The sequence below is a fragment of the Falco naumanni genome, chromosome 1, assembly GCF_017639655.2.
Source record: "Falco naumanni isolate bFalNau1 chromosome 1, bFalNau1.pat, whole genome shotgun sequence".
NCBI lineage: Eukaryota > Metazoa > Chordata > Aves > Falconiformes > Falconidae > Falco > Falco naumanni.
The window spans coordinates 16,629,805-16,655,574 of record NC_054054.1 but is presented as its reverse complement, the minus strand read 5'-3'; the positions used below and the strand labels follow the sequence as shown (position 1 = coordinate 16,655,574).

General features: G+C 47.0%; 1 protein-coding gene across 2 annotated transcripts; it reads right to left on the bottom strand.

Moving 5' to 3' along the window:
• Nucleotides 1-4,215: 4,215 nt before the first annotated feature.
• Nucleotides 4,216-25,580, bottom strand: PPM1K (protein phosphatase, Mg2+/Mn2+ dependent 1K). Of its 2 annotated transcripts, none has more exons than XM_040582513.1 (7): nt 25,475-25,580; nt 21,738-22,244; nt 21,043-21,143; nt 13,474-13,639; nt 12,796-12,940; nt 11,595-11,729; nt 4,216-11,145 (listed from the first exon to the last, which is right to left on the bottom strand). In XM_040582513.1, the coding sequence occupies exons 2-7, from the start codon at nt 22,175-22,177 to the stop codon at nt 11,014-11,016; spliced, it is 1,119 nt and encodes a 372-aa protein (XP_040438447.1). In that variant the 5' UTR covers nt 22,178-22,244; nt 25,475-25,580; the 3' UTR covers nt 4,216-11,013. The 2 variants fall into 2 exon arrangements, with proteins under 2 accessions (XP_040438447.1, XP_040438457.1); XM_040582523.1 differs by lacking the exon at nt 25,475-25,580 and adding an exon at nt 23,101-23,121.
• Nucleotides 25,581-25,770: the final 190 nt, after the last annotated feature.

Below are 25,770 nucleotides of genomic sequence, written 5' to 3'. Positions count from 1 at the left end.
ATTATGTGTCTTCCTTTATTCTTTTTTTGCTTTATAAGTGTCAATTTTAGAAGCCAGCAGAATTGGACAGTGTATAGAATAGGCTGTACCAATATAGAGAAAGCAGACAGAAAAGAATGATTTAAGTCGTGCTGGATAACGGACAGTGGAAGAGGAGGAAGTATGAAAATCCAATTTAAATCATCTTCTCCGAGGAGGGAAGGACTACTAGAGCAGAACCTTCTGTGGTGAGAAACAGCCTAAGATTCCCATATGTTGAAATATTTTACTAATTCTTTAGTCCATTTTTATACACTTTGCTTAGTTGGTAATGCTACAGAATGGGGGCGGGGGGGGGGGGGGGGGGGGGGGGCGGGTCATGTTGGCAGTTGATAACGTGCCAACACTGGTGGCTAACAGATTTTCTCCAAGTAAAAAACAGGCTTTGATGCAGTCAGGGCTCCCCTGTTCCTTGGCTGAGGAGCACCTGAATTGACATCGTATTTGCCAGTAGTGATATCTTTGGTTGTAAAAGAAAAGGAACTGCTCTATGGATGAACTTAGCTGTCTGTGCTCACTGTGTTTGACCCCTTCCATGAACTCTTCCAGGTTTTTAGTTATAAGTGTGCTCTTAAGCAGTAGTTACAGAAGCAGTTTTCGTGGCCTTCCTAAGCCATGTCTTGGTTACGTAGCGTTGGTAATGTCTGCTTTTCATAGGCGCAAGTATTTCTCATGCGGGGTTTTCTGTATTTTAAATCTTTCCATACACTGAAAAAAAAATGTTTCCTATTTTAACAGTTACAGGGGAATTACTATACTTCTCGGTGTACCTGCAGACACTTGGCAGCTGCAGCCTGGCATGCTATTCTGCTGTCATGGAGCGGGTCAGGAATGAACTTCATCAAAGCGTTCTGAGCTAGTAAACCATGCTGCCCGCGGGGTGTAGGGTCTGGCATCGCTGCCCTCCTCACAGTAGCTCCAGGCTGGTGTGCGCAGCTGGACCGTTCAGTTTTTCAACCTCATTTTCCCACGAGCAAAAGATGAGTTAGCCATCTGCTTTGATCTGTGCCGTATTATGTTAGTTAATCTGTGCTTAACTTCGGTGCAGCATTTTGAATGACACAAAGAACTTGCAATTAGTGTCGTATCCTGCCTACAGAGTGCACTGCAGCGCCTCGTCTCCACGGCTTGTGAAGTCAGGCGGAGGCACTGCTCAGCTTCAGGAAGGTGAGCCGGCTTTGTGCGGTGGTTTTGTGGCCCTCGTGCCCACAGCACCCCAATGTGCACGTGCTGCTCTCCACCTCTGCCAGCCTGTTGCCTGTCCAAAATACTCCCTTCCGCAGGTCTCTGAGAAGCCTGCCTCGATCAAACAAACAAACAAAAATAATTGCCCTTTGAATTTTTCAAGGGGTTTGTGGAGCCAGAGGCTGTGCTGTGGCTGGAGCATCCCTCAGGCGTAGTGGAGAGTGGAGGTGCCAGGAGCAAGCAGGGGCCATGGACCTTTTGATTGGGAAAGGGCCTGATGGACCTTTTGATCGGGAAAGTGCAGTCTCATCCGCGCCACGTGGAGCACGGCCTTCGATGTTAATGTTAAGATCGTACAATTTAGAGTCCCTGTTGCAAACTGGGTGTTGGGAGAGTTAGTTCGGCTCCTTTCTGTCCAGACAAACAGAAGGATGATTAATTAGGAACTCCGTAGCCTTTTGCGAGGTTCCTGCACTAAACCTGGGTCCGGGAGAAGCAAGAACAGTGCCCTGTGAAATTCATGGCAGCTCAGATGTTGGGGTTGGAGCCAGAAAAGCCCCAAGAGGCACCAGACAGGCCAGCAGTGGATTTGGAGTGAAGGAAGGCAGCAGATGAGTGAGGGGCCAGCTCCCTGGGAGTGCCCTGCCCTTGAACTGTGGCTCCAGCAGCGCTCCTGCCACGCAGAAGCAGCTCCTGGGGCCGGGTACTCAATTCAGCAGCTAAAACACGTGGCCAGGTTTTCCGACGCGTTTGTCGGGTGTGCCTGTTGTGCGGTACCTGGTTTCGGGGCGGGGAGGAGCTATGAACTAAAAAATGCAACGTTTCGTTCTGCAGTAGTGCCGCAGCCTAGCCCGTTGTTGCCAAATTTGTGGCAGATCTGCTGTGACTAAATTGTCTTTCATCACGGTTGCGATGACTTTGACAGCTCGGAAAGGCAAGGTTCGGAGCCTGCCTTCTAGGCTCGAAGTGGTTTATGCTGGATCCCATTGTAAACAATGCACATATGTATTTTTAGAGAATTGCTGGCAGCGGAACACGTCTGTCCCTGTGCTGGGACGCGCTGTTGATTCCCTAGCGAGGTCGGTGTGCCACACAGCGTAGAGAGGATGGGGTAAGTGAGCACTGAAACGGGACGGGTGTGTCGGGAGCCGGATTGTGCCAGAAAGACTGGGGGAGTGACGTGACGTTGCATTGGGTGCGTGGCTGGCCCCAAAGAATGGGAATTTGTAAGAAAGGGGACCAGAACTTAAACACAGCAGCTGAGGGACACAAGCGCAGCCGTACTGGCTCAGGAGTCCGCCGCAGCCCCTGGGATGCTGCTCCACTAGAGGCCTCCATGCTGTGGGGCAGAGAGGCAGGCAGGAGGTGCCGCATAGCTTTTCTAAGTGTGAACGTATAGGAAAAGCTGTGAAGTCCTCATTGCATGAAGGGAACGACCAAAAAATGTCATGACCCCATGAAATAAATAAAGGGTAAAAACCAGGCTGCCAGGGGCTGGTGGTAGCTCAAATCCAGCCAGTTTTCCAAGCGCTGGGTCTTCAGCTGTCCCAGCAGCTCCATCCCCTGGGAGGAGCGCCTGCACCTTCCCCGCCTCTGGTGCCACCGCAGCCTGGGCTGCCTGCCCGTCTTTGCCGGGCCGAGCTGCAGGGAGGTTCTGCAGCTGCAGCGCTGAGCAAGAGCAAGGGTGACCCCTGGCAATAGCATGTTACGGATGTAAACACTGGTTGATGTATGGTTTATGTGTGCGTGCGCAGAGCAGGGCTGCTGCCCGATAGCAGATGAAAACTGTGCCACCAGCTATGGCCTGGGCAGGTGGGCTGCAGGGGGTTGCTGACACAAGCTGCCCTCAGCTCCAGAACTTCCAGCCCTTCCCAGGGCGCCAGCGAGCACCCCACATGAGAGCAAGGGCTGCTTTTCTTAAAGCTTGGCTGCTCTCCCAGGACCGGCCTGATGAAGCTGGGCAGGGAGCCCCCGTGGTGCTGCGGGGGCTCTGCCGCCCTCCTCTCCCACCGGCATGGACGAATCCTGGTCCCGGGGACAGACGCTCGGGTTGCACAGTAACCTGGGAGCGTTTCCCAACTGCTGGGAAAGGGCAAAGCTGTTCAGCAGGATTCCCAGCACCCTACCCGAGCTCTTAAAATTCACCTGCCTGAGCGGCGGTTACTGTGTGCTTACCCACGGGATACGTGCGTCTATCAAAGAGGCGATCAGCTCCAAACTGAGCTGTGAGTGGCAACGAAGGGCAGCAGAAAGAGCGGCTTTAGTCCAAAAACAAGGGCTGGGGCTCAGCTGTAGGAAACCACTAGAGCTTCATTGGAGTCAAGGCTGCTTCTTTCAAGGGCTTCATTGACGTCAAGGCTGCTTCTTTCAAGGAAGAGAGAGTAAAAATAGGTTTTGGGTTCAGCTGTAAAAGCAGTAGTAATTACAAAGAATAGTGATCTCGGGGATACTTCTGGGGATGACTTAAAACTCTCAGCTGTTTCTTTCTCCTTATTTTTTCTTTCAGTATAACTGAAAAGTCTTGGATCCGTGCCAGAGGCTAAACCACATTCTTTTATTGAGGAGGCCAAATTCATTTCTTTCTGCTGTATCACAGGATGACACTGCTCACCATGACAGCTACCCAGGGTGCCTTCCCGCTTCAGAAAATAATGTTTTTTTTAAGATGGACTTGTTCCAGAGTGAGGGCTTTCTAACTTCTTAGTATTGTATCAAAATATAAAGGACAAACCCAGCAAGTTAGAACATGTTGCCCTGATGCAGCGAAGCCCATGGATGCTGACAGAGCACAGAGGCAGGAGGTACTTTGCACTGGTTATCACTGGGTGAATGTCCTCATAGGCAAAGCCTTGGTTATCAGGAGCTTTTTATGGCAGGGTCTGAGGCCTAGGGCTACCACGACAGTCGCGACATGGCCTGAGGAGCAGAAACTTTTCTGGTAGTTTGCAATGTGGTGGAAGAAGAAAAAAATCCATTTGTAGTGGACATAACTCTAGAAGCAAATTATTTATTGAAAGATCTTTTAAGCATTCCAGTACAGGCTTGTTTGCTCCACCATAGCTTTGAGTTGATGAAGATGAAAAAATGTTTAAAAGAAAAAAAAAAAAAAAAAAAAAAAAAAGGCAAAATGGACACCTCTATAAAATTAAGTAGTAGATGAATTATGGACACTGATTACACCAAACATAAACATGAAACCACAGGAATTATACACAGTCCTAAGGCAAAGTATGTAATGAATGTATGCAATTGCACTTACATCTTTAGAAATTTATGGCACACACTGCTGCCCAAGAACTCAATAGCCTGGGTCAGGAGGACACTCCACTGGAGATCTCTGCACTGAGGGCAGCAGCTTTGGAACCAAGGAATACCCCGAGTGTTGCTATACCATACATTGGGCTTGTTGGGTGAGTGACCAGTGGACCCAGCAGTGCCCAACTGAATTTATTCAAGAAAATTTAATATAAAACCAGTTTCGCTGGTACCTGTTGTTTTGTGCTTCTTCTCCCTTAGCTAGAAATCCCAGTGCCTTTGACCACAACACATCTGCCTGCTGAGACAGAAAAGGTGACCCGATACCCTGATTCAGCGGAAGTCAGCGGGAATTCTGCAGTAAGTCTAAGCTCTGGCAACTTTCATTTCCCCCAAGTATGTAAAAAGCAGCAATATTGCTGACTTCCCTCCTCACCCCATTTCTCAGCCACAAGCTCTGCTCCATGATTATTCTCCAACCCTGAGCTTTTCAACCCAAAGGGACTGATTGTACTGAGGACTCTGAAATGGGGATGAGATCCAACAGTTGTTTTAATACAATCTCTTGCACTATGCTCACCTTCCAGAGAGACCAGCTCTCCTAAATCAAGGCTGCAAAAGATATTTTAGTGAGTTCCCTCTACAGAGCATGAAACCCCCCTTTCCAGGAGGTGGAGAGACTGAGCTGGCCACTCCAGTTGCAGTCTCCTGGTAAATCCTGCAGCAGCAGGAGGCTTGCCTTGCCTTCCACATCCTCGCAGTAACAAGTACCTGAACAGCACTTTACACTTCCTGCACCTACAGCCCACCCCTCGCAGTGCTCGTACAGTCAGAGATACCACCGCTCTGGGGGGACTGTTCAGGCAAGAAAATACTCTTAGAGATCCAGTGTGCAGGATCCATCCCTAAAAGGCAGGGAAAAGGCAAACACCTGTTATGGTTTGCTCGGTAAGTCACCCTTAATGTTCAGTTCAGGCTGTAACAAAGACCATTCTTTTTGAATAATCTCATTCTTTTTGTTGTAACAACAGATGCGTGGGAAAGATAGGGACCAGGAGAGCAAACTGACAATCTGTTTCATTCCGTTCAAACTGTGAGATGCCGCTAGTGATCCCTCTGTAATAAACCTCTGATAGGCAACTGCTGCTGTTAGGACAATTTGCTTTTTGTCCTCAGGTTGAAAGGAGCTCTCTGCTAGGCGAGAGAATTTTGCTGGTCCTGGGCTACAAAGCTGGTTGCTTGCAGAGCTGCTACGGGCAGCAGGCAGCTTATTGACTAGATAGAAAAAAACTAACGTATGTGTTGGGTCTGGCTGACACGGAGTTAATTTTCCCCGTAGCAGCCCCCACAGTGCTGTGCTTTGTATTGGTAGCCAGAAAGGTGGGGCCACCACACCAGTGGTGGCACTGGAGCAGCACTGGCACAGCATCAAGGCTGTCCCTCCAACCTTCCCCTCACCAGTAGGCTGGGGGTGGGCAAGGTCTTGGGAGGGGACACAGCCAGGACAGCTGACCCACACCGACCAACGGGATATTCCATACCGGGATATTCCATACCGTACGTCTGCTCAACAATAAAAGCTAAGGTGGGGGTGGGGGTGCATTTGTTATTATCACAATGTTTGTCTCCTGGAGCACCCACTATACTTACTGAAGCCCTGCTTCCAAGGAAGTTGCTAGACACTGCCTGCTGTGGGGGAGGAGAGATTTAGCTGTTTTCCTTTGCTTCTGCATGCGGCCTTTGCTTTTGCTTTATTGAACTGGCTTTATCTTGACCCATGAGATTTTTTTCCTCTTAGTGTCTCCCCACCCCATGGGAGTGGCAGAGTGGCTTGGTGGGCACCTGGTGACCAGTCAAGGGCAGTTCACCACGCCAGGTCCTTTGCGGCAGCCAGCGTGGGGCACGAGCCAGAAGCGGTTCCGTATCAGGCGTGCTGCAGCAGTGGTGCGGGGGCAGGCTCCTGCGGGGCTCGCGGGGTGTGTGGCTGCGCCGCTTATCTCTTTCTTCTGCTGAGCCTGGGAAGGGCGAGTACAAACGACGGCCACGTGCTTTGTCCTGGCATCGATGGCCTTGCTGTGCTGGGGGAGCTCTCTTGCGGGAAGGGTGAGGGAAAATACATCTCTCTCTTCCTCCCCAGGATTCACGTGGATGGTTTTATTATGCAGATTCCAATGCCCTCGTTCGCCCTTACATGAGCTGTTTAATACTAGTGATTAACGCTGTTCGCAATATTATGGGATTTGTGGAATCTGGCGTCCTGGTGTATGGGAAGACAACTTTTGGGTGAGGCGATGCTGAAATGTGCGGAGGCAGGCAGTCCCCGGGTGGCAGGGTGTGTGGGCAGGTCCCCAGGGCCATTATTGCCTCCTGTAACCTGGGACTTGACACCTGAACAAACAGCAACCCTGGCAAACCGAGGTGCCACCTGGCAGCAGGGTGCTGTGCCTCCCCGGTGAAAACCCAACAGCTCCAGCATGCTGCTAGGGCCTGGCCTGTGCCTGTCGGGGGGGAAAGGAGGAGCAGGGGCGTTTGTTAGCATTACAGCGTTTGTCTTGTGGAGCAACTGCTACACATACTGAAGTCCTGCTTCCAAGGAAGTGGCTGGATATTGCCTGCTGATGGGAAGGAGAGAAAAAAATCTGCTTGCCTTTGCTCTTGCATGCAGCCTTTGCTTTTGCTTTATCTTGACCCATAAGGGTTTTTTCCATCTTATTTTCTCCCCCCACCGTATCCTGCTGAGGAGAGTGATAGAACGGCTTGGTGGGTAGCTGGTTCAGCCAAGGTCAGCCCATCACAAAGTACAGCTTCATCACAACAGAGCGGTGCCCAGCTCTGGTGGAGAACCCTGCGCCAAGGGGTTTGCTGCTGGACATTACCGCAGCACTGCTAATTTGGTCCCTCAGTGCCACTAGGACAAACCGCTTCCATCTTCCCCAGCACGGCTTTACTCCACCAACATCATAGTCTGTGCCCTCCGCATTCAGTGCCACACACCGAAGTCCCACTCAACGCATGAATGTGCTTGCTCTGCCAACACCATATCGGTGTCAAAACAGCCCCAAAACTGAAATGCAAGCGCAGGGACTTGTTCTAATGACTCTTCAGTGAGAAGCGACAAATGGTGAAAAGTCCATCACCCCGGAGAGTCCAAGTTTTTCCTGACTTCTGGGAGAAAAACAAGGTTTGGTGCAGTTGCCACTAAATCTTAGGGAATTTCAGTCACCTTGGCAGGAAAAAGCAGTGTGTGGTCCAGGAGGCAGAGACCAGCGGGCCTGGTAACGGAGTGCTGCTACAAAATGCTTTTCAAGCTGGCGGTCTGAGTCCTGCCCCGCGCAGCATAAAGTAAGGAATTCACACAAACTGGTGTGAAGGTACCTCTGTTCTTCACGGGAGGAGGAACCGGCAGACCACTGGGCCACTTGGCAAAGCATTCCCTCTTCATCAGTAGCTCATTTACTTCAGAATGAGGTGCAGAAAACTAGCGTGAACAAGCAGGGAATAACCGATGCGTAAGAAATGCATCTCTAATCTGTCAGTTACTGATTCACTTTTGCTTGGCGCAAAACGGCGCATACCTTAGTTTCATGTATGTGCTAATTTATTTGTGAAATTTATTGTTAGCTGTACAAAGTGCGTGTTAAATACTGGTAAGTTTTTAACTTTTCAACTTAACAGTCGAGTGGTTCCACAGGTAAACCGCCCTGCCTGCTACATTCTTTCTGCCATCCATTTTCAGGCACGGCATTTTCATGTCAGGAGAACTGCAGCGTGCAATTCTGAAGCCAGCCCTGCTCCAAGCAGGAGGCTGGGTGAGGTGACAGCCAGAAGTTCTTTCTAATCTTTTTTGTGTGATTGGCCAATACAACTTTATCTAATCATCTTCTATTTTGCAAAGCTTTGTCTTATCCCTTCCTTTATAAAATTTAAAAGAAGTTATGGATGGATCCTTCCTCTGAGAGGATAAAAGCCCCCAACCACTTTTGTTCTCTGTGCAATCAGGCAACCAGACAGGGCTAAAACAAAAAAGCCCCAAAACCTCCAACGAGAAGAAAAACTGTCATTTCACATTACATCTCTGTCAGTATTTAGAAGCTACTCTAACTGGCAAGTCATTCCTCAGAGCAACTGCTCTTCATTAACAGTGTTTTTCCCGTATCTTCTGCTTGGCACGTATCCAGCACTGTTCAAAAAAAAACCCCAGTGCGTACTTGTCACGGACACCCCCAGCGCCCCTGATACCTTCTGCCTGGATGGATGGCTTGCCAGCCGAACAGCAACGAGCAGCGTTTGGAACGGGACAGTGTTGATGGAGCTTGTCCAAATTCCTGCAGCACCCATCAAGTCTGTCTGACACTTGATACCAAAGCCACCCCCACAGCAACTCCCTCTGCAGAGCTGCCTCTGACCCTTCCCTGTGCCCAGAGTCAGATTTGCTGCAGCTGTGGTTAACCCTTTGCCAGCAGCCATCGGACTTGCTGGTTTAGCAGGTCGCTTCACGAGCTGGCGGTATCCATGCTCCCAGAGCAGCTCCCTGAGCCTCTGTCAGAGCACCCCTCTGGCTCAGCTCAGCGAGGCTGAGCCTGGGAGCATGGCCAGCAAATGGTCTGATCTCAAATGAAGACTGAACCACAACCCTGGAGAAAATCTGGCGAGAGAGAAGGGATTATTCCTGTAAACCCGTGATGCACTCGCTATGGAGGCCTGAGCAACAGCATCCAATACGACAGAGATTTACATACGACAACTCACAAGCAAGCTCTTCGTACTTATAAACAGAATATACACATTATATGCAGCATGTAACACACCAAGTGATGGAACAAAGCCAGCATTCTCTCTAAACACCTAGTATTGCACACTGTGCTCTGCCAGGTGCTGCTCCGCCTTCAGCCAGAGGCAAGGAAAAACGTGTGGAACAACTGCCTAAGGTGTAACCCTGGACTAAAAGTAAAGAAGATGCGTACCTCACACCAGAAAATGAGAATCGGGACAGACATCTCAAAAATATTTTTCCTTATTGCAAGGTGATTTAGTATCAGGCAACTTCTCTTTCATTTTGTTTGTTTTTACAACTGTGCTGTTGGAAACACCCACAGAATGAAAAATATTGCAGCAAGCCTGAGAAGAACCCAGTTCTTCTCTGCCCATATTTCATTGCAGCAGGGTGACTTGGAGGCCATAGGAGCTGCACACCTGATGTGGAGCAGAGGAAGGACGAGGTCTGGACGAGGCATGCTGGGGCAGATCTTCACCTGCTGCCAACATGTCGCCTGCAGTCCGTGTCACAGCAGCATGACTCAGAGTTCTGGCCCCTATGCCTCACTGGATGGAGACTTCCTCCAGAAAGGGAAGTGGAAATGCTTCCTTTAAGTATAAAACTACCTTCTGGTGTCTGAATATCTGACACGTACTAGAAACAATACCCAAAACAAGAAAGAATTACCATACATTATTATAATGCTCTCTCCTTTCTCTAGCTTGCTTGCCTTGGTGTTTTACAGCTCACTGTATACCATGAAGAGACACAGGAGATCATAAATAACTGAAAGAAACCTTTGGTGGAGGGCAGGAAAATCCTCATATATTCATGAAGAAATAAATCTCCTGTCTTACACATCCAAAGAATCTTGATTAGTAAACTGTTTAAAATTAGTTGCTTAAAAAAAAAAAAAAAAAAGGAAACTCAAATTGATGAGTCTCTGGATATCAAAAATGTGCAGCTTCCTCCCTCCTCTGTGCTCCTGCCAAGCACTGGCACACCAAAGAGAAGACAGCGCAAGGGGCAGCTGCATGGTCCACAGAGACCGTACAGGCTTTGGACCCAATGGACAAACGTTCCCATCTGTCCAAGGGCACATGGCTCCAGCCTGCTCCGTCTCCTTGGAGCGAGAGGATCACAGACAGGGGTGGTGAGAGCATAAAGCCCTGCAAAGCAGTACTGTCTCAGGAAGTCGTTCAGCTACACCAAATACCACTGGCATCAGAACCTAAACACTTCTGAAACTTCTCCCTTATTTTTCACCCACTTCTCCTGAAGCACAGGGGAGTTTTGGGTGGCTGCACAGCAGAGGAAGACAACAAACCCACCTTTTTTCTACCTAAGAACACTGTGCGTTTGTTCCCCACGTATGAATGCACAAAGAAGCCAGTATGTGGCTCAGAGACTCAGACTTACGCAGCTGCCAGGTAACTAAGGGTCCTGGGTAATACAAGTAGGTATGAAGCAATTGTGCAACACCTCCAGCCTTAGGTGAAAGCCCAGAGCCTCATCTATGTGAACAAAGTGGTATGCAGAGCTGCTGGGGCTACAAACCCAAAGAAATAGCTGCCTCAATGCTGACTGGAATAAATAGACACAGCCAAATGCGATCAGCCGTAAGCAACAACCGGGCATTACGCACTGAGGGAGCAGTGGCATCTTCTATAACAGAAGAGATGGACAAGACACTGAGTCAACCTATGAACAGATGGATATGTTCTCCTGCAGCACGCTGTGTCCAGATTATGGCAGGAAAAGATAGCTGTGGCAGGTCTTCATGCCCATCTCCCACTGGAAGCAAAACTGCGGCTGAAGGAGAAGTTGATCTCACCGTTTCTGTACTTTCCCCATGCTCCAAATGGCACTATGACAACTGTGCTGTTGTCTTCAGTGCCGAACTGCATTGCCTGAGAGAAGAAACAAATCGTCAGCATGATCATCTTGCTTGGAAAAGGAAACAAGTGTCTGGCTCTGCACGTGCAAGAGACTTCCCTGCCCCTTCCCAGCCCTGATGCTGCATTCTTGGTATGCCCCAGAGCTTTCCATAGGATATGCCACCATCCAGAACCCCAGTGAGAAACTGGCCGTTTCTGTCTGTGTTGATGACACAATCAGCACAGGAATACCTGGCAGTTACAGTCCCATGCAGTTCAGTGGACTGTGAGCTAAGCCAAGTTAACTGCCGTGGTACCTGGCAAGGACGTGGCAAGACCCAGAGTGAAGAAAAGGGTAGCCAGCAGGGCTAGGGCATGTCTCAACCAATTCACTTGGATGAGTGGTTGTATACTTGTATTATTAAAACCAAACCAAACAAAAACCAACAAGTATTTGGTGCTATGAGAAGCCCTAGCATTACCTGCTCAGTAACAACGTGGGCAGCTTCAGCAGGATCATGGCACTGGTTAATGAAGTCACAGATCTCCTGACTGTTCACCATGAAGTTAATACCATCTGTAGTAAGGACCAGGAAGCTGTCGTCTGCATGATGCAACTGCAATAAAGGCACACATTATGCACAACGCTGGAGCGAGTGCTGAAAGGCAAATCAACCGACTTCATTTTTTTGCCATCTATTAAAAAGCGCTTTTCTGGGGGGGTGCTATACGCTCTCCTGTTTTCTGTGCAAGGACTAACTGGAGCCCCCAAACCCTTGGAGAGCTAAAGGCTGCCCCTTGAATCCTCGAGCACACCCACCAGCCACACAGACTGTGTTCCCTGTACTGGAGAAGCATCTTAAGGTGCTTCCAGTTGTAGGAAGCAGCCCTCTGAATACACTAAAGGCTGAAAGACCAGACCTGTTCATTGCCCAGTAAACAAAATGCCTCCTTAAACTGAGGATTTCAAGGAAGACATAGACAGCACTGCAGTCATCTCCCTAAAGCTCTCAGCCTGGTGGGTGACGTTCAGTTAGGACCAACTGAATGTAAGTTCCCCAGGCCCTGGGAGGTGCATTGGGGAAAAGTAACAAACAAGAGCTGAGAAGAAAGCCTTCCTGCAAAAGTGAAGGCAACTGTGCTGAATACCTTCTGGGTGGTTAATTTGTTTTCCAGACAACTACAGAGCTATGGTAGGATGCACACAACTACCCTTTCCTCTTCCCTTCCTCCCAAGTGTGCAAACTTCTACATATTCTACTTTTTTTGATGACAGCCCATCCATATCCCACCTAGTTCTCAGTGATGGTTTTATATCAGTATTAACCACAAAATTACTCATTTGGCCACAAGACCCAAACAGACTAACAGCTTTGTATGTCAGTAATGGATATCACGTGCTCTTTCTTCCCTCATCCTATATTGTACTGTGATAAATGGGATTTAGAAGTTGATCTGGTTGAATTTAGTATCAGGGCCTGATTCTTTTCTGTCCTGTTAGTGTTAATCTGAAATTATTTCATTAGAATTGGTCTCTGGTTACTTCACCACAAATAAAAAATAATGCTCGGTCATCAGGCTTCACCTGGGCATATGTCGTGTGGGTAGCACCACGTGCATCAAATAGCTATGATGCCCCTTAGTCCGAATGTGGCTGTCCCTGTTAACCAGGCCTTCTTTTACCTGAACCCTTTTTGTTTCCGGCTGGGCTATCACACCGCTGTTTTTAAGATCCAAATCTCCTATGCTCCGCGTCATTGCAAGTCTACCATTCACATGAGGTTGTCCCAAACTGTTCCAGGCAATGAAGCCACCGCACTTCCTAATCCTGTCCAGAGGCACAAAAGAAAAAGTGAATATGAGTTACTGCTTCACACCATTAACCCTGTCTCTATCTGCAATTTCTGTCACTAGCTCCTGAGGCGGAACGGGGCACAGAGTGCCTAAGCTGGGAGACTGATGGTTGGCTTTTGCTGTTCGAAGGCTCCACACAAGCGATGTGGCTTGGTGGGCTGAGTCCTGACCTGGGAACCATAGCACATTGCTGCAGCAATTGGCTCTAACTTGGCAGTCTTGGACAAGCCTGAACCACGTGGTCACGGCTCTGTACCGAGTCCTAGCTATGCTGATCCTACTGATGAGACAGTTTATGCTCATGCAAGGCTTTCCGCATCCCCAGTCCTCTAAATGGAACCAAATTAATTAACTGGAGCTGTGCTGCTTTCTGCCCGCTCAGAGGTGGTCTTGGGGCATTATGTTGAACTCTCTGCTTTCTTCCAGGCCCAACCCAGCAGCAGAACACAAGCACATCCTGACCTGAGGCTGTGCCCTGCAAAGCCACGACATCAGCTGACAGGGTACCTTTCCTTCTCCTCCTTTCTTTCTGGAGTATGGTCAATGGTGAGTTTCATGGCCTTTCCCTTTCGACACAGCAGAGCACGACTGTCTCCCACACTTGCCACAACCAGCTCGATACCATCCCGGAGCAGAGCCACTGTTGCAGTGGTCCCAGAGTTCACCAGAGTTGCTATAAACATCATACCAAAGAAAGAGGTTTTAGCACTGCCTCGAAGCATGGGACTGTTTGTAACAGCAAGTTTCAGCTGGTAAAATGAAGACAACTTGTGTTCTACATTACCGGTCAGTAACTGCTTTTAAGTTTAAACTAAATCTAAAAAAAAAAAAAAATACCGCAAACATGCATGCATGTAGGACTAGGGGTAGAGAGGGGAAGTGGAAAGGGTAAGTATTTCTGTGCAACAACATGGCTCCATGCAAAGAGGGCAAGTGGAAAAAAAAGTGGTACAAGGCACAGTGGCTTCCTTTCCGCTTGCAGCAAACACTTTTTCTGTACCACAAGCTCACCCCAAGTTACAGGGTTATCGTCCTTATCCCTGGGCACCGTGATTACACGGATAGCCCACCATAAAGCTGATGGCCCTTCCCTGCTGTTAGATGGTGAAATGGGAAATTGAGTAATAGTAATTGTAGCTCCACATAGTTCACCAGAGGAGAAACACTAGATCGCTCCTTTCCACCAGTCTGTGGCTGTCAGAGTTGTTACAATCTTCCTCTGCTTCCCCCAGTCTTGCTAAGAGACAAAGGGTTGAGCCAGCAGGCTGCTGGCTTCTTTCAGAAAGAGATGCTGCTCCCTTCAGACCCTGTCAACTTGCAGGAGGTCCTAGCACAAAGGTGAAGCTGGATTCTGCCTCGCCTTGTGCCTGCAAACCGGTGTGTGCAGTCAGCTGCCAGTGGTTCTCCAGGCAATCTGCCCCAGGAACTGGTGGGATCACTTGATGGGTGTGTGGGGGTACAGTGACTGCCTCGAGGGCAAAACCGAGCCCTGGGTGTTGTCTGTCTTCTCTTACAGGGTAAGAGAGCTCTGAGCTGACTTGACTTGTGTTCAGGGACCTGGCTGAATTAACTGGTGCAAGTAAATTTAAGGGTTTCTCATTTCAATTTCTACAATGCTCTGGGGAAAAAAAAAAAAAAAAAAAAAAAAAAAAAAAAAAAAAAAAGAAGAGTGCCTGAAAAGGAGAAATGCGAGTCTGCCTATTTCAGAAAGGATCTGCTCTTTTATATGTGGTGAAGGAAATGCCAGAAGAACTTTCCAGCTTTCCTTTTTTGCTTGCTTTTTGAAAGAAGCAGTCCCATTTTACAGTTAGTTCTTCCCTTCCCACAAATTATGCAAAGGTAACTCGGTGAGAGGTGCCTGGAAAGCAGTAACTGGCTAACTTGAGCTACTACAGTAAAATGTCTGGCCAGGACAAGCTACGGCCCGGAACACATTTGCATTCACAGCCAGTGGAGGTCCCCTTGAAAGGTCCTCTCTAGGCCTTCCGCATTCTGGGATTTTCCAGTTTTCCCAGGTTTTAAAAGCAAGCCAATTCGAGAGGAGTTTTGCTGTAACTTAGTAATAAGAATCCCCAGTTACCGTCCTGTTTCCACATGACGAACAGCTAAAAGATCTTTCCACCAAGCTACGACTACAAGCACCCCTCCCCTCTGGCCCTGCAGCCCTGTCCCGAGGGAGGCAGGATGGATCTGAGACAGGAGCGTGTGCTGGAGCCTGAGGAATGCCGGCCAGCCCCATCCCTGATCAGCTGCCAGCAAGCAGCATACACGTGGCACGACTTGCTGCGTGCTATGGAAACAGAACTGCGAGTGCTCGGCGATCCTGGCAACCTCTTTTCCCAACCCTGCGTGGTCTCAGCACCCTCTAAGTCAAACAGGGCTGGGAGTAAACTGAAGTGCACAGCGCCCTGGAAGATGCATTGAGCCTTGTTGTGCAGCGAAAGCAGTGGGTTGATGAATCAAAAAAAACCTCACAAAAAAGTCTGAACGAAGCTTGTGTTATTATTTAAAACAGGTATTATTACTGCAGTGAGGACTCGGTTTAGCTACACACTTAAGCAATGCGTCAGTCGTGAACCATGGTGACCTAGGTCAAATCTTGGACTACGTTACGGCTGCCATGCAGGCTATGGTATTCAAAACTGTTTAGATGCCGGTAGCTTCTGCCTGTTCAGGTAAGCACTGACATCCTGTTTCTAATTTGAAGCAAGGACTAGTCCAGTGCAGGCTCATTTAGAGGCACATAATGAAAGTAAGATGCTAAGAAGCACCAGTACGATTAGAAATTTTAGTAGAACCAGTAAAATACCTGTTTTAGCCGACAGTTAAAAGAAGGGAAGAACTTATGGAAAACTACTCTCTTACTTCACAGAAAAGACATTTTATTTAGACATTAAAATTAATGCAGAACTGCCGCTACTCTCCCATTTCGTTCCTTGGTTTTGGAGCTGACAAACATAAACAGTTTCTGAAAAAGTCAAGATCTGTAGTCTTTAATTCAAAAATGACTGGAAACATTTGGACATTAAGGTGAATCTGTATCTTTCAAGTGCAAACTCTCAAAGACAAGAGCTGCTACCACAAAATCAAGGGATGGTACTAAAGAACAAGTCAAGATATTGTCCAAAATTGTGGTAATGGTCATAGTGACTTGAGCTTTATATACATTTATTAGTTAAACAGCATTCTTAGAAAAATAAATGCTGCTCACACTCTCTTCCTTGGGACCAGTTCACGTTCTGGGTAGGGGTGCAAGAACATGGATGTAACTAGACTATAAGCATCATGTAATTTCTAGCACAGCTCAAAACCATAGGAATGATGGGATAACATTTGTAGTGTTTTACTGCAACTGCTGCTAAGTTATTTAATAATATCAAAATACGTTGTATCAGCATGTATATTGGTTTTTAACAATTAAAGAGTTTATTTTGTTTTCCTAACAATATCACTATAAAACTAAGATCTTTCAATAGGTTCTTAACACTCACTGGACAACTTCTACTGCAAGTCATCTCAACTAATGTGACAAAGAGGATGTGGGAACCTTCCAGTAGTCCAGGCTAGGAACCGCCGGACTCCTTCACCTGGGACAAAATTAAGCAGATCTCTCTTTCCACTGAAGCCCAGCATATAGTGTCCAGGGCCTCCAGTTCTAGAGCTGCTGACCAGGTACAGTGTCTGCCACAAATAACACGCACACAGAGGCAAAGAGGAAATTCACCCAGGGACTTTGTTCAAACAAAATAAACCTGCAACACTGAGATGAAAGAATAAGGGCTGCAGAACAGGGAAAGTAGTCACTCTTGGGTTTGCCTGCACTGTCTTTTGCATGTCTTGAGACTTACACATGCATCTTTGGTCACAAATAAATCAAATTAGCCTTGATGTTTCTCGGGAATTGCCACCAACCAGTTTAAATTCAGCCAAAATAAAAGATACACTTTTTTCCCTTTTGTTGGAGGTACATAACCAAGCACCAAATCAATCAAAGAATTTCATCCATGCTAGAGGGCCAGCTGTCTCATATTTGGCAAGAATGGGCACACTGAAGAACATCTTCAGTACAGAATATGGCCCAATCTGCTCCCTCAAGGTAATTTGTTTTTTTTATATATAAACACAAAAATGGGGAGTTCAAACTGGTGCCAACTAAAATGGAGCCATCTTAAAGGCACTAAATAGAAGTATATGAATTGTTCTGACCCATGGGAAAATACGCAAAATAAACACCCCTTTAATATTGTAACTAGTATCTTCTAACTTGACTAGGTAATCATCAGGGCACTTGGTTAAAAAGGCTGCCTTTGTAATGTTGATAGATTTATGAAATATTTAATTACAATTTCTCCAGCTCTCCCTTTTCCTCAGTGTTGCAGGTTAACATACTCAAAGAAATAAAAATCATATGTTTGAATGGTAACTGAAAAAAAACAAAACCAAAACCCACTACTAAAGTTTAGTTATTTTTAAATAACTTTTGCTGTTTGCTCAGCATAATAAGATTCCAGGACTGCGTTTCAAACATAGATACATCGGTTAATACCTGGCTACATTTTAATAAGATGGCTATTCCAGAAGTGAGTGGCCAATGTAATTAGAGCTGGATGCACCGAACATGGAGGTGAATGGAAAGACTCCCTCTTGTCTTTTCTGAGCAGTGGATCACAGTGAACAGAAGCAGCAGCAGTACCTTGTAGGACGGCACTAGGCCAGGAGAGTGTTTGTCTTGCATTTCTCTAGAGGGATGCTCAAATTTCCTGAAGAACGTGATTCACTTCCTTATTTCTGTCCTTGCTAAGCAAAGCTTACTTTTCAGTTTTTATGGCTGGTCAAAAACATCAGAAAATTATGTCTGTCTGTGTTAAAGCTGTCGCATGGATAATGACATATTTGTTGGATGTGAGCTTCCTTTACTGTGTTCTATACCTAAGTTTATCAATGATTTTAAAGTGACAATATAGTTAAAACTATGGAAGTGAATGTAGATGTATTTTTGAACAGATACCAAACACCACGCTTCAGGGCTCACGCATCTCTCTAAGCTGTAAATGATTAGAAAGGATTTAGGTGGAGGACAGATTATCCCAGGTCTGCCTACAGCGAGTTTCTCATGCTTTTGTGTGAAATAACAGGTACAGATCGCTGTCAGAGGGGATACTGGACCAGCCTCTGTCGGGCCAGTACAGCACTCTAACAGCACCAGGGAACTGCATGCCAGACACAGTAGCAGCACCTGGAACCCATACAAACACCTTTTTTCTACTGAAAGCTCACTGTAGCTATTATGCTATGTGTTTTCCATCTATGATTTCAAATATTCTGTAATTGTAAAGTGACCTAAGGGCCATGCCCTTAAAGACATAGCTAGGTGCTCCAAGGCACATTTCTAGTCCTGTTAAATCTGTGCCATTATATGAGGGTTTTACCTCTTAAACAGAATTGTAAACAATGCATCAAACATTACCCATGCAATTTTGGTGACAGGGATTTGTCCTAGGATTTACGTTCCTTCAAACACCCAGGCACACATTTTCAGAGCTGGTCGTGTGTTAGTAAAGACCTGGACATCCTGAACATGCACTGGTGGTTTTTTTTGCAGATACAGTGAAAGTTGAGTGAACCCTGGCAGGGTCATCTACTGGAAAAAGACTAAGCTATTATTTTCCACTTTGACTCCGGCCAGGTTTCAAAAGAAGGTCAGTCCTGGGGAGCCAGATACCCAGTGTTACACAACCAGCCACCATTTTCAAGATACTTTAGCAACAGTCTTGACTGTCACATCTAGAATAGCCACAATTAATCACAAATTTTGCTGGCAAACTGAATCAGTTTGAAAGTAGGCTTCTAATGAGGACACATGCCAAGCATTGAAATTTTATGCAACTTTCAAAACAGCGGCAACAAAAATACCCACACCAAGTAGTCAACATAGAATTGAATGATTTTAACAACAGATATGCAAAAAATTTAATTTGTTCAGAAATCCACACTTGTCTTTGCACCCTGTTACTCTACTCCTTGCCTTATAGCTGGGCAACCAGACAAGAGCACTGGGCACTTTTAGATCCTTCTGGCTCCTGCAAGAGCTTGCAGATGGTCAACCTATCTGAGAAACACTGAGTGCTTGCCAGAGTGTGGCACCTGTGGATGTTTGACAATGCTTTTGCCCTCTGTTTCACTTGACCTCAAGCTTTTTAAATGAGGAGGGTTTGCCCAGTGTACTGGTAACTGTTACGTAAATTTGCTGGCATTTGCATTATGTTTCATTAGGCAGCACCTGTTAGTTAAATGGTATGAAAAAAACTCTATAAGCAGTTCCAAAACGCTCAGCTTACTGCACAACTGGTCGGTCAAATTTTGTTACCCAGTTCCGTAAGTGTCACGTCCAAAATGCTATAATGAGAAACCATTTTCAGAATAACAAAATAATATACCAATTACAGTTCCCAATGGTTCCCCTCGAGGAGCTGCTCTGCCAATTAATAGAGGTCCCTTCAATAAGCCAAACCAAGAGCTGCCCTACTAACAAAAGGATGGGGAGGGGGACAAATATAAAAGATCTTCACGTTAGTGAAAATGAAAGGTCCTGATCCAGGGACGCACATAAACCTGTATTCAGATATTTTCTTGAATTTGGGCTTTTGAGAAAATTTATTTGCAAGGAGGCTCTTGGATTAAAAAACCCACATCTGCTGTAGTGATGTGTCTCTCGTGTTCGGTTAAAACACACCACATAGGTCAGTGGTGACTCTGGACTTACTTTACAATGTCATTTTTTGTTAAAAGATTTCAATATATATCAAAAAAGGGGGGATATAATGAGGAAATGAGCTTTATAGATTTAATCTCCCTTTTTTAAGGACTGCATTTCAGGACTTAAGACTTTTTTCCTGATACCCCTGATACCTTGGCTTGTATCAGGTAAGAGGAAAGGTGTGTATACCTCACAGTGTGCAACAGGCAGGCTACCTGTCCTGCCAGAAAATATTTGAGTCTATCTAGATTCATCTAGCAGTTGAACTGCAGGAAGCTGCTCAATTCCTTCACTGTATTCATACACTGCTTCAGAAAAATAGCTTGAGAATACAGTATTGCTTCAGTTCCTAGATGCCCTGTTGGTTTCAAGTAGTTCTTCAAGCGAAAACTTTTATAGTTTGTGTTTTTCTGAAATGACCTTAGTCATTTTGCCAGCATCCGCACCAGCACTGGGACAGGTTTTTTGATTGTTTGTTTTCAGTTGAGTTTTGTTTGGGATTTTTATTAAAACTGGCTAAACTGACTCAAAATTGTATCTCATGGCTGAGGAAGCTCCTATGACAGAACTGGGATGCGGACCTCTATCTCCCTTCCCAAGTTACTCTAAGCTCCCCTTGCTAGAACTGGAACTTCAGATGTGCTTAGTCTCTAGACACATATACAAGAACTTGACTAACAGCCAGGACTAAGGAGTCTAAAAGGGCTGGTGCCAGCTTTACCACCACCTTACCACAGCCAACCTCGTTTTCCTCTTCACTGCTTTTTTCCCTTTCACACTCTGCTACTCCTGTGATTCTGTTTGTGCAGAAGCAATATCAATTGTATTAATTTTGGCTTACGTTCCTCCTCAGGTGCAGCAGCCAAGTTAGAAAGGGGAACTTCTGACACTGTTGCTTTTAACCCACAGGAATAACAGCTTTAAAACAAACAAACAAACAAACACACCAAAAACGCCAACAAAAAAACCAAACCAACCCCCCCCCCTTGCATAGTCAAGTCATGATCCTGGCAATTCTAAATCATTTTTTGCTAACTTAACACTTTCTTTGACAGAATCACATTAAGAGAAATTGATGGTTATGCTAACATTCAGATTAATAACTCCCCCAGTAAACTTGACTTAGACTTTTTCTAGCTTTTTCATTTTCAGGAGGTAAAGTGTAATTGTTTCATTTGCATTAAGTTATCAGAGCAAAATCCTATGTTAAGTAAAATTGTTTTCAAGCATTTTTCTGGACATTTTACTACAAAACTACTGAGCAAATAAGAGAAACCTTATTCTCCACATCCATAGGAGTAGAATATTTTTTTACCTACCATCAGCAGACAGATGAGCATGCCTTTCGTATGCATTGTTTATTTCTAGAAAAGCTTTGTTCAAAACATTTTCCAAGTTCTCTTCCTCAGCAAGAAATTCTCTGGAAACAAACAAGCAAGCAAAAATGTTCATTTCTTTCCAGGAAATACACTTCTTGATGAATCTCTTTCATAGCCTTATTGCCTCCCTGAATGCATTGAATAATGATGGAGTTCAGTGAAAAGGTAATATGATTTTACTAATGACCTGCACTGGAAGCATAATCCCGTAATTTTGCAAATACATAAATTCCTCTTCCAACACCCAAGGATGTGACACAGAGATACAAAAGAGTGTAAGCAAGCCATAGGTCAGTGATCACAGTGACCCCATCTCAGTGATCACAGTGACCCCATCTGAAAACAGTCAATTCATACTAACTCTGTATTCCCAGTCCTTTCCTGGAAGGTGGGAACAATCATATTTTCCCCTCTCGTCTTTGTGGTCTTGCTCAATGGGGCAGGCACCATACTAAGTAGTTGCTAGCATATCCATTGTAATGGACTGTTCCAGACTGGTGTTCCTGCTGTCCCGTTGGGCTAGGTGACTATATAACCCAGGAGGATTAGTGACTATGTATGACCCACCTTTCAGTCCTAAGGAAGGAATCTCTACTGTAATTCATTTGACACACATTCACTTGATGCACACTTACTTAATGTATTTTTCCATGTACTTATCACAGAAGTCTGCTGCTGCTGCCCCACCATGTCCATCATATACTGCAAAGTACAGGATATCCTCTGTCAGCTGAGCATAATTAAACCGGTCTTCATTTTCCTTGCGCTTCCCGATATGGCTAGCGCAGCCCACGTTGGCCAGGCTTACTTTTGGAATCGGCTTCCCATACTTTATGCTTGGTGGGAGGAGAATAGGTTCGTCAATGCGATTGTCCCAGATGCCAAAGGTGTCCCATGTAGTAGGTCGCCCACTCCCATCTGGATCGAAGCGGGAAGCACGGCGCTCAGAGGTGGAGCTGTAGCAGGCAGCTGTCGGACGCTTCTCGTCTTGCAAGAGGCGGGACGTTAGCACAGCTCTCCTTCTTACTTGATACCCCCCGTTTCGTACCAAATTAATTAAAGTGGCTGTTGACATAACTTGTCTTCAGAGATTTGTAGGAATAAAAGATCAGGAATAGCAGATATGCAGCTGCTGGAATGTCCTTGAGAACAAAGAGAAAACTGATCAGGAAACAAGCAGTACAGGAAGGGGAATTTTCAGTTACATCATTCAGGAAACAATGTCACCCTCAGAGCCGCTAATCATGCATAGCACAGCACTTCCTAGAAGAAACTACAGAGCAATCTGCATGACTCACCGAGAAACAATCCCACACAGACCAGCCTACATTTAACAGGGAGTACTGCAGATAGATGAAGGTAAGTAATTTCTGCTGGCCACCTGCATAATGATATCCTGAATTTTCGAAGGCTGAAGAGGGTGTGCTGGAGCAAATAAGAGCAATAATGACTTTGCTCCATGTCAGCTAAAATATGAATGTGTGAAAACATGAGGCAAGGTCATGAAAACAAGCTTATCATGCACGCTGAAGCATCTGCACTGTAGCTCCTGAGGAGGGAAAGGCAGAAGAAATATATTTGCTTAGATTTTAAAGAGTTTTTTTCATCTGCACGTGATATTTGCTTGTCATACTCATTGAGGACTTGAACAATATTCTTCAACACAGACCTGTGAAGTTAATTGTGATTTTCTTAGGTTTACCTAAGAATGACCACTAAGACTGTATCCATGGCCATACACAACTGTGTATACAAACTTGCACCCAGAAAACCCTGTGCAGCAATTTGCTGTTGTGCCTGGCCCGAAGTCCTCTGCCACCTGAAAGGGGCTCCCTTGGCTAACACAGGTAAGCAAGATTTTCTACTGGCTGAGTTAAATCGTGAGTTAAACACACGATTTGGCTCAGCACAGATAAAAATTCACTAATGATGACTCATCTAGCATGCAGAAAATGTAGAAAGGTGGGCTTATTTAACCTTTTGCAGAGTAACACCCACCTTCATTAAAGTCCAACAGGCTAGGATGCAATCTGTAGTAACTGCATGTTGTTGCACCGGAGTAATTTGAACTGGACCATCAGATCACTGTTAACTAACCGCACTAAATTTTAAGTGAGGGATTTCTAACCTGATTGCTCAAAGTTTGCCGAGAGCAAAATTACGAGTGAAAGTTATTATATGCCATAATAAAGGAATTAAAATTATGCAGGCTCACGGTGAACGCCAAAAAAGACGGCAGGGCAGTCTGATGCAATTGAGCAGCAAAGAGCAACACGTATACTCCAGAGATACTGTAATTCTGAGCTGGAGTGCCTTGTCGTTGTACTCTCCCCTTGCCCATCACAATTGTGTCTGTAGATCTGAAATATTTGTTAAAACTCCTTTTTTAAATTACTAAACAAAATCCAGGTGCTGGCAAAAACACGCAGTCAAAGGTAACTTAGTAAGTCATTGCTTTAGCAGAAAATGGCTGCAACATGAGCTTTTTGGAGCCCCCCATTAAACTTGTCATTCACAGCTCAAAGCATGTTGTTCTAGATGCTCTCGGTTTACCTTTCGCGTGAGTCTTAGAAGAAAGGTTTCTTTACTTAGCACTTAAGAGAGTGACTGCCAACTTGATAAAAGGCCAAAAGTGCTGGGAAAGGTTGCTGTTGCATCAGAGGAATGTGGGCTAGGCCACCAGGTGAGTGGAACTAACCACTTGGAATTTTAACATTTTCCATTTTATTGCAAGGTGACTGCAACATCACATCCTTATTTCAGTACACTTACAGGTGCTTAATAACTGGTTTATTGTTAATAACTGGCTTAATAACTTTATTGAGTTACTTTTTCTGTTCTCTTCCCTCGACTCGTAACAGTATGTTAACTTCCTTCTGTGAGACACAGCATGACCAAATTTAAAACCTGCCAATTAACAAAACTCACACTTGGTTTCACTTCCGTCAGCTTGAAAGGAGAACATGAAATGCTAACTATATTTAGAACTCCCAGTATCCACAGCATGAATCAGAGAATTAATCCAAAATCTCAAGCTAATTAGTGCGTTTGTTCCCTATCATATTCAACTCTCAAAAGGCCTTTTTTTCCAGGCAAGTATAAATGCTGATGATGGTTTCACTTTTCAAGTGTCTCTGCAAGTCAGGAGTAGGAACCTGATCTTTAGTTCCTGTGATGTAAATAGTTACGCTTTTAGTCGGACATACAACAGCCTGCACTTTTGTAACTGGTGTATTTGCAAGCACAAGGCAAGCCTGTCTGGGCAAAACAAGAGCAATGCATTGAAAAAGGGGGCACTGATGTTAAAGCCAAAGTCCAAGATACAGGCAGTTCTAGATGGAAATCTGTTTTGAGGTGCTTCATCTGATCCTATTAATCTGTACATGTTTAACCTCCAGAAATAGATCCTGCAGACAGACAAATACAAGGCTTAAAGTGAACAAAGTGAGCAATTAAACCCTAGTTCAATGTGACCGGTGCCCCTTTTATAGACCAGCTGCTTCTCAGCAGATGGAAATTTTCCAGACTGCAATAAGAAAAGGGAAAAAAAAAGAAACCCGGAAGAAAGAGAAGGCGTTCTTTCTGCCCCGGGGATTAAACATATTTAAAAAGGAATTTTAAACTCTGAGCATGTATAAGCGCACTTGCCTTGCAGGCTTCTCAAACCCCACAGCTCTGAGCAGTATTCCCTGTCCCTCTATGTTAAGCTCGTCTTAAATCAGAGAGGTTTGTAAGCCTGTGACAACACCCCCTCCCCGCTGCCGGGATGGTGACCCGCAGGCAGCCGCAACGCCAAGGTTCATGCCGCTGCCGACTGACCGCGGCCAGCCCGCACCGCCTGCGCCCGCCCGGGTCGCTGCGCGCACCGCAGCCGTGCGGCCACTCGGGCAGCGCCGCGGGGCCCGCTGGGGCCGGCCGGCTGCGGGGCACGGCGGGACCCCGAGGGGCAGGGCCGGTGGAGGCGCGGCCAGGTCAGAGGCCCCTCACCCCCCGCCGCTGCCGCCTTTGCGGTGCGCCCGGCCGCACGGAGACCCACGGGGTCCCTGCCCGGCCGCCCTCCGCCGCGGCTTCCAAGACCGCGCCTGCCGCCGCCGGCAGGAGCCAGTGCCGGGGAGCGGAGCCCTCCCGCTCCCCCCGGGCTGGCTCGCTGCCCCCGCCGCTCGGCCCGGCCCCAGCCGCCACCCGCCCGGCTCCCGTCAGCGCGGCTCCCCTCAGCCAAGCGGACGAGCGGAGGGAGGAGATTCCGAGCCCTGCACCCCCACGCTCCCCCAGCGCCCCCCTCCCCTCCCTGACCCGCACCCCGGGCCCCGGCGCTACGCTAAACGCCGTCGCGGCCGCCGGGCTGCCGGTGCGGGCGTGCGACGGCCCTTACCTCCTCCCGCGCCCGGGCAGCCGCCGGTGACTTGCGGCCCAGAGCTGCGAAAACGGCGCCGGCCCCACCGCCGCCCGCTGCCTTCCCCCCGGCCCGGCACCGCCCCGCCGGGCGGCCGGAGCCCGCCGGGCCAATGGGGCGGCAGCGCGGGCCCGCCCCGCCCTAGCCCTGCCCCTCTCCGCCCCAATGGCGGCAGCCGCGGCGGCCGAGCCCCCCCCAGCGCCCCCGCCCCACCCCGCCCGCCGCGCGCCCGGCCGTTGGTCGCGAAGGGCGGGCGGGAGCCGACGCCCCGCTGA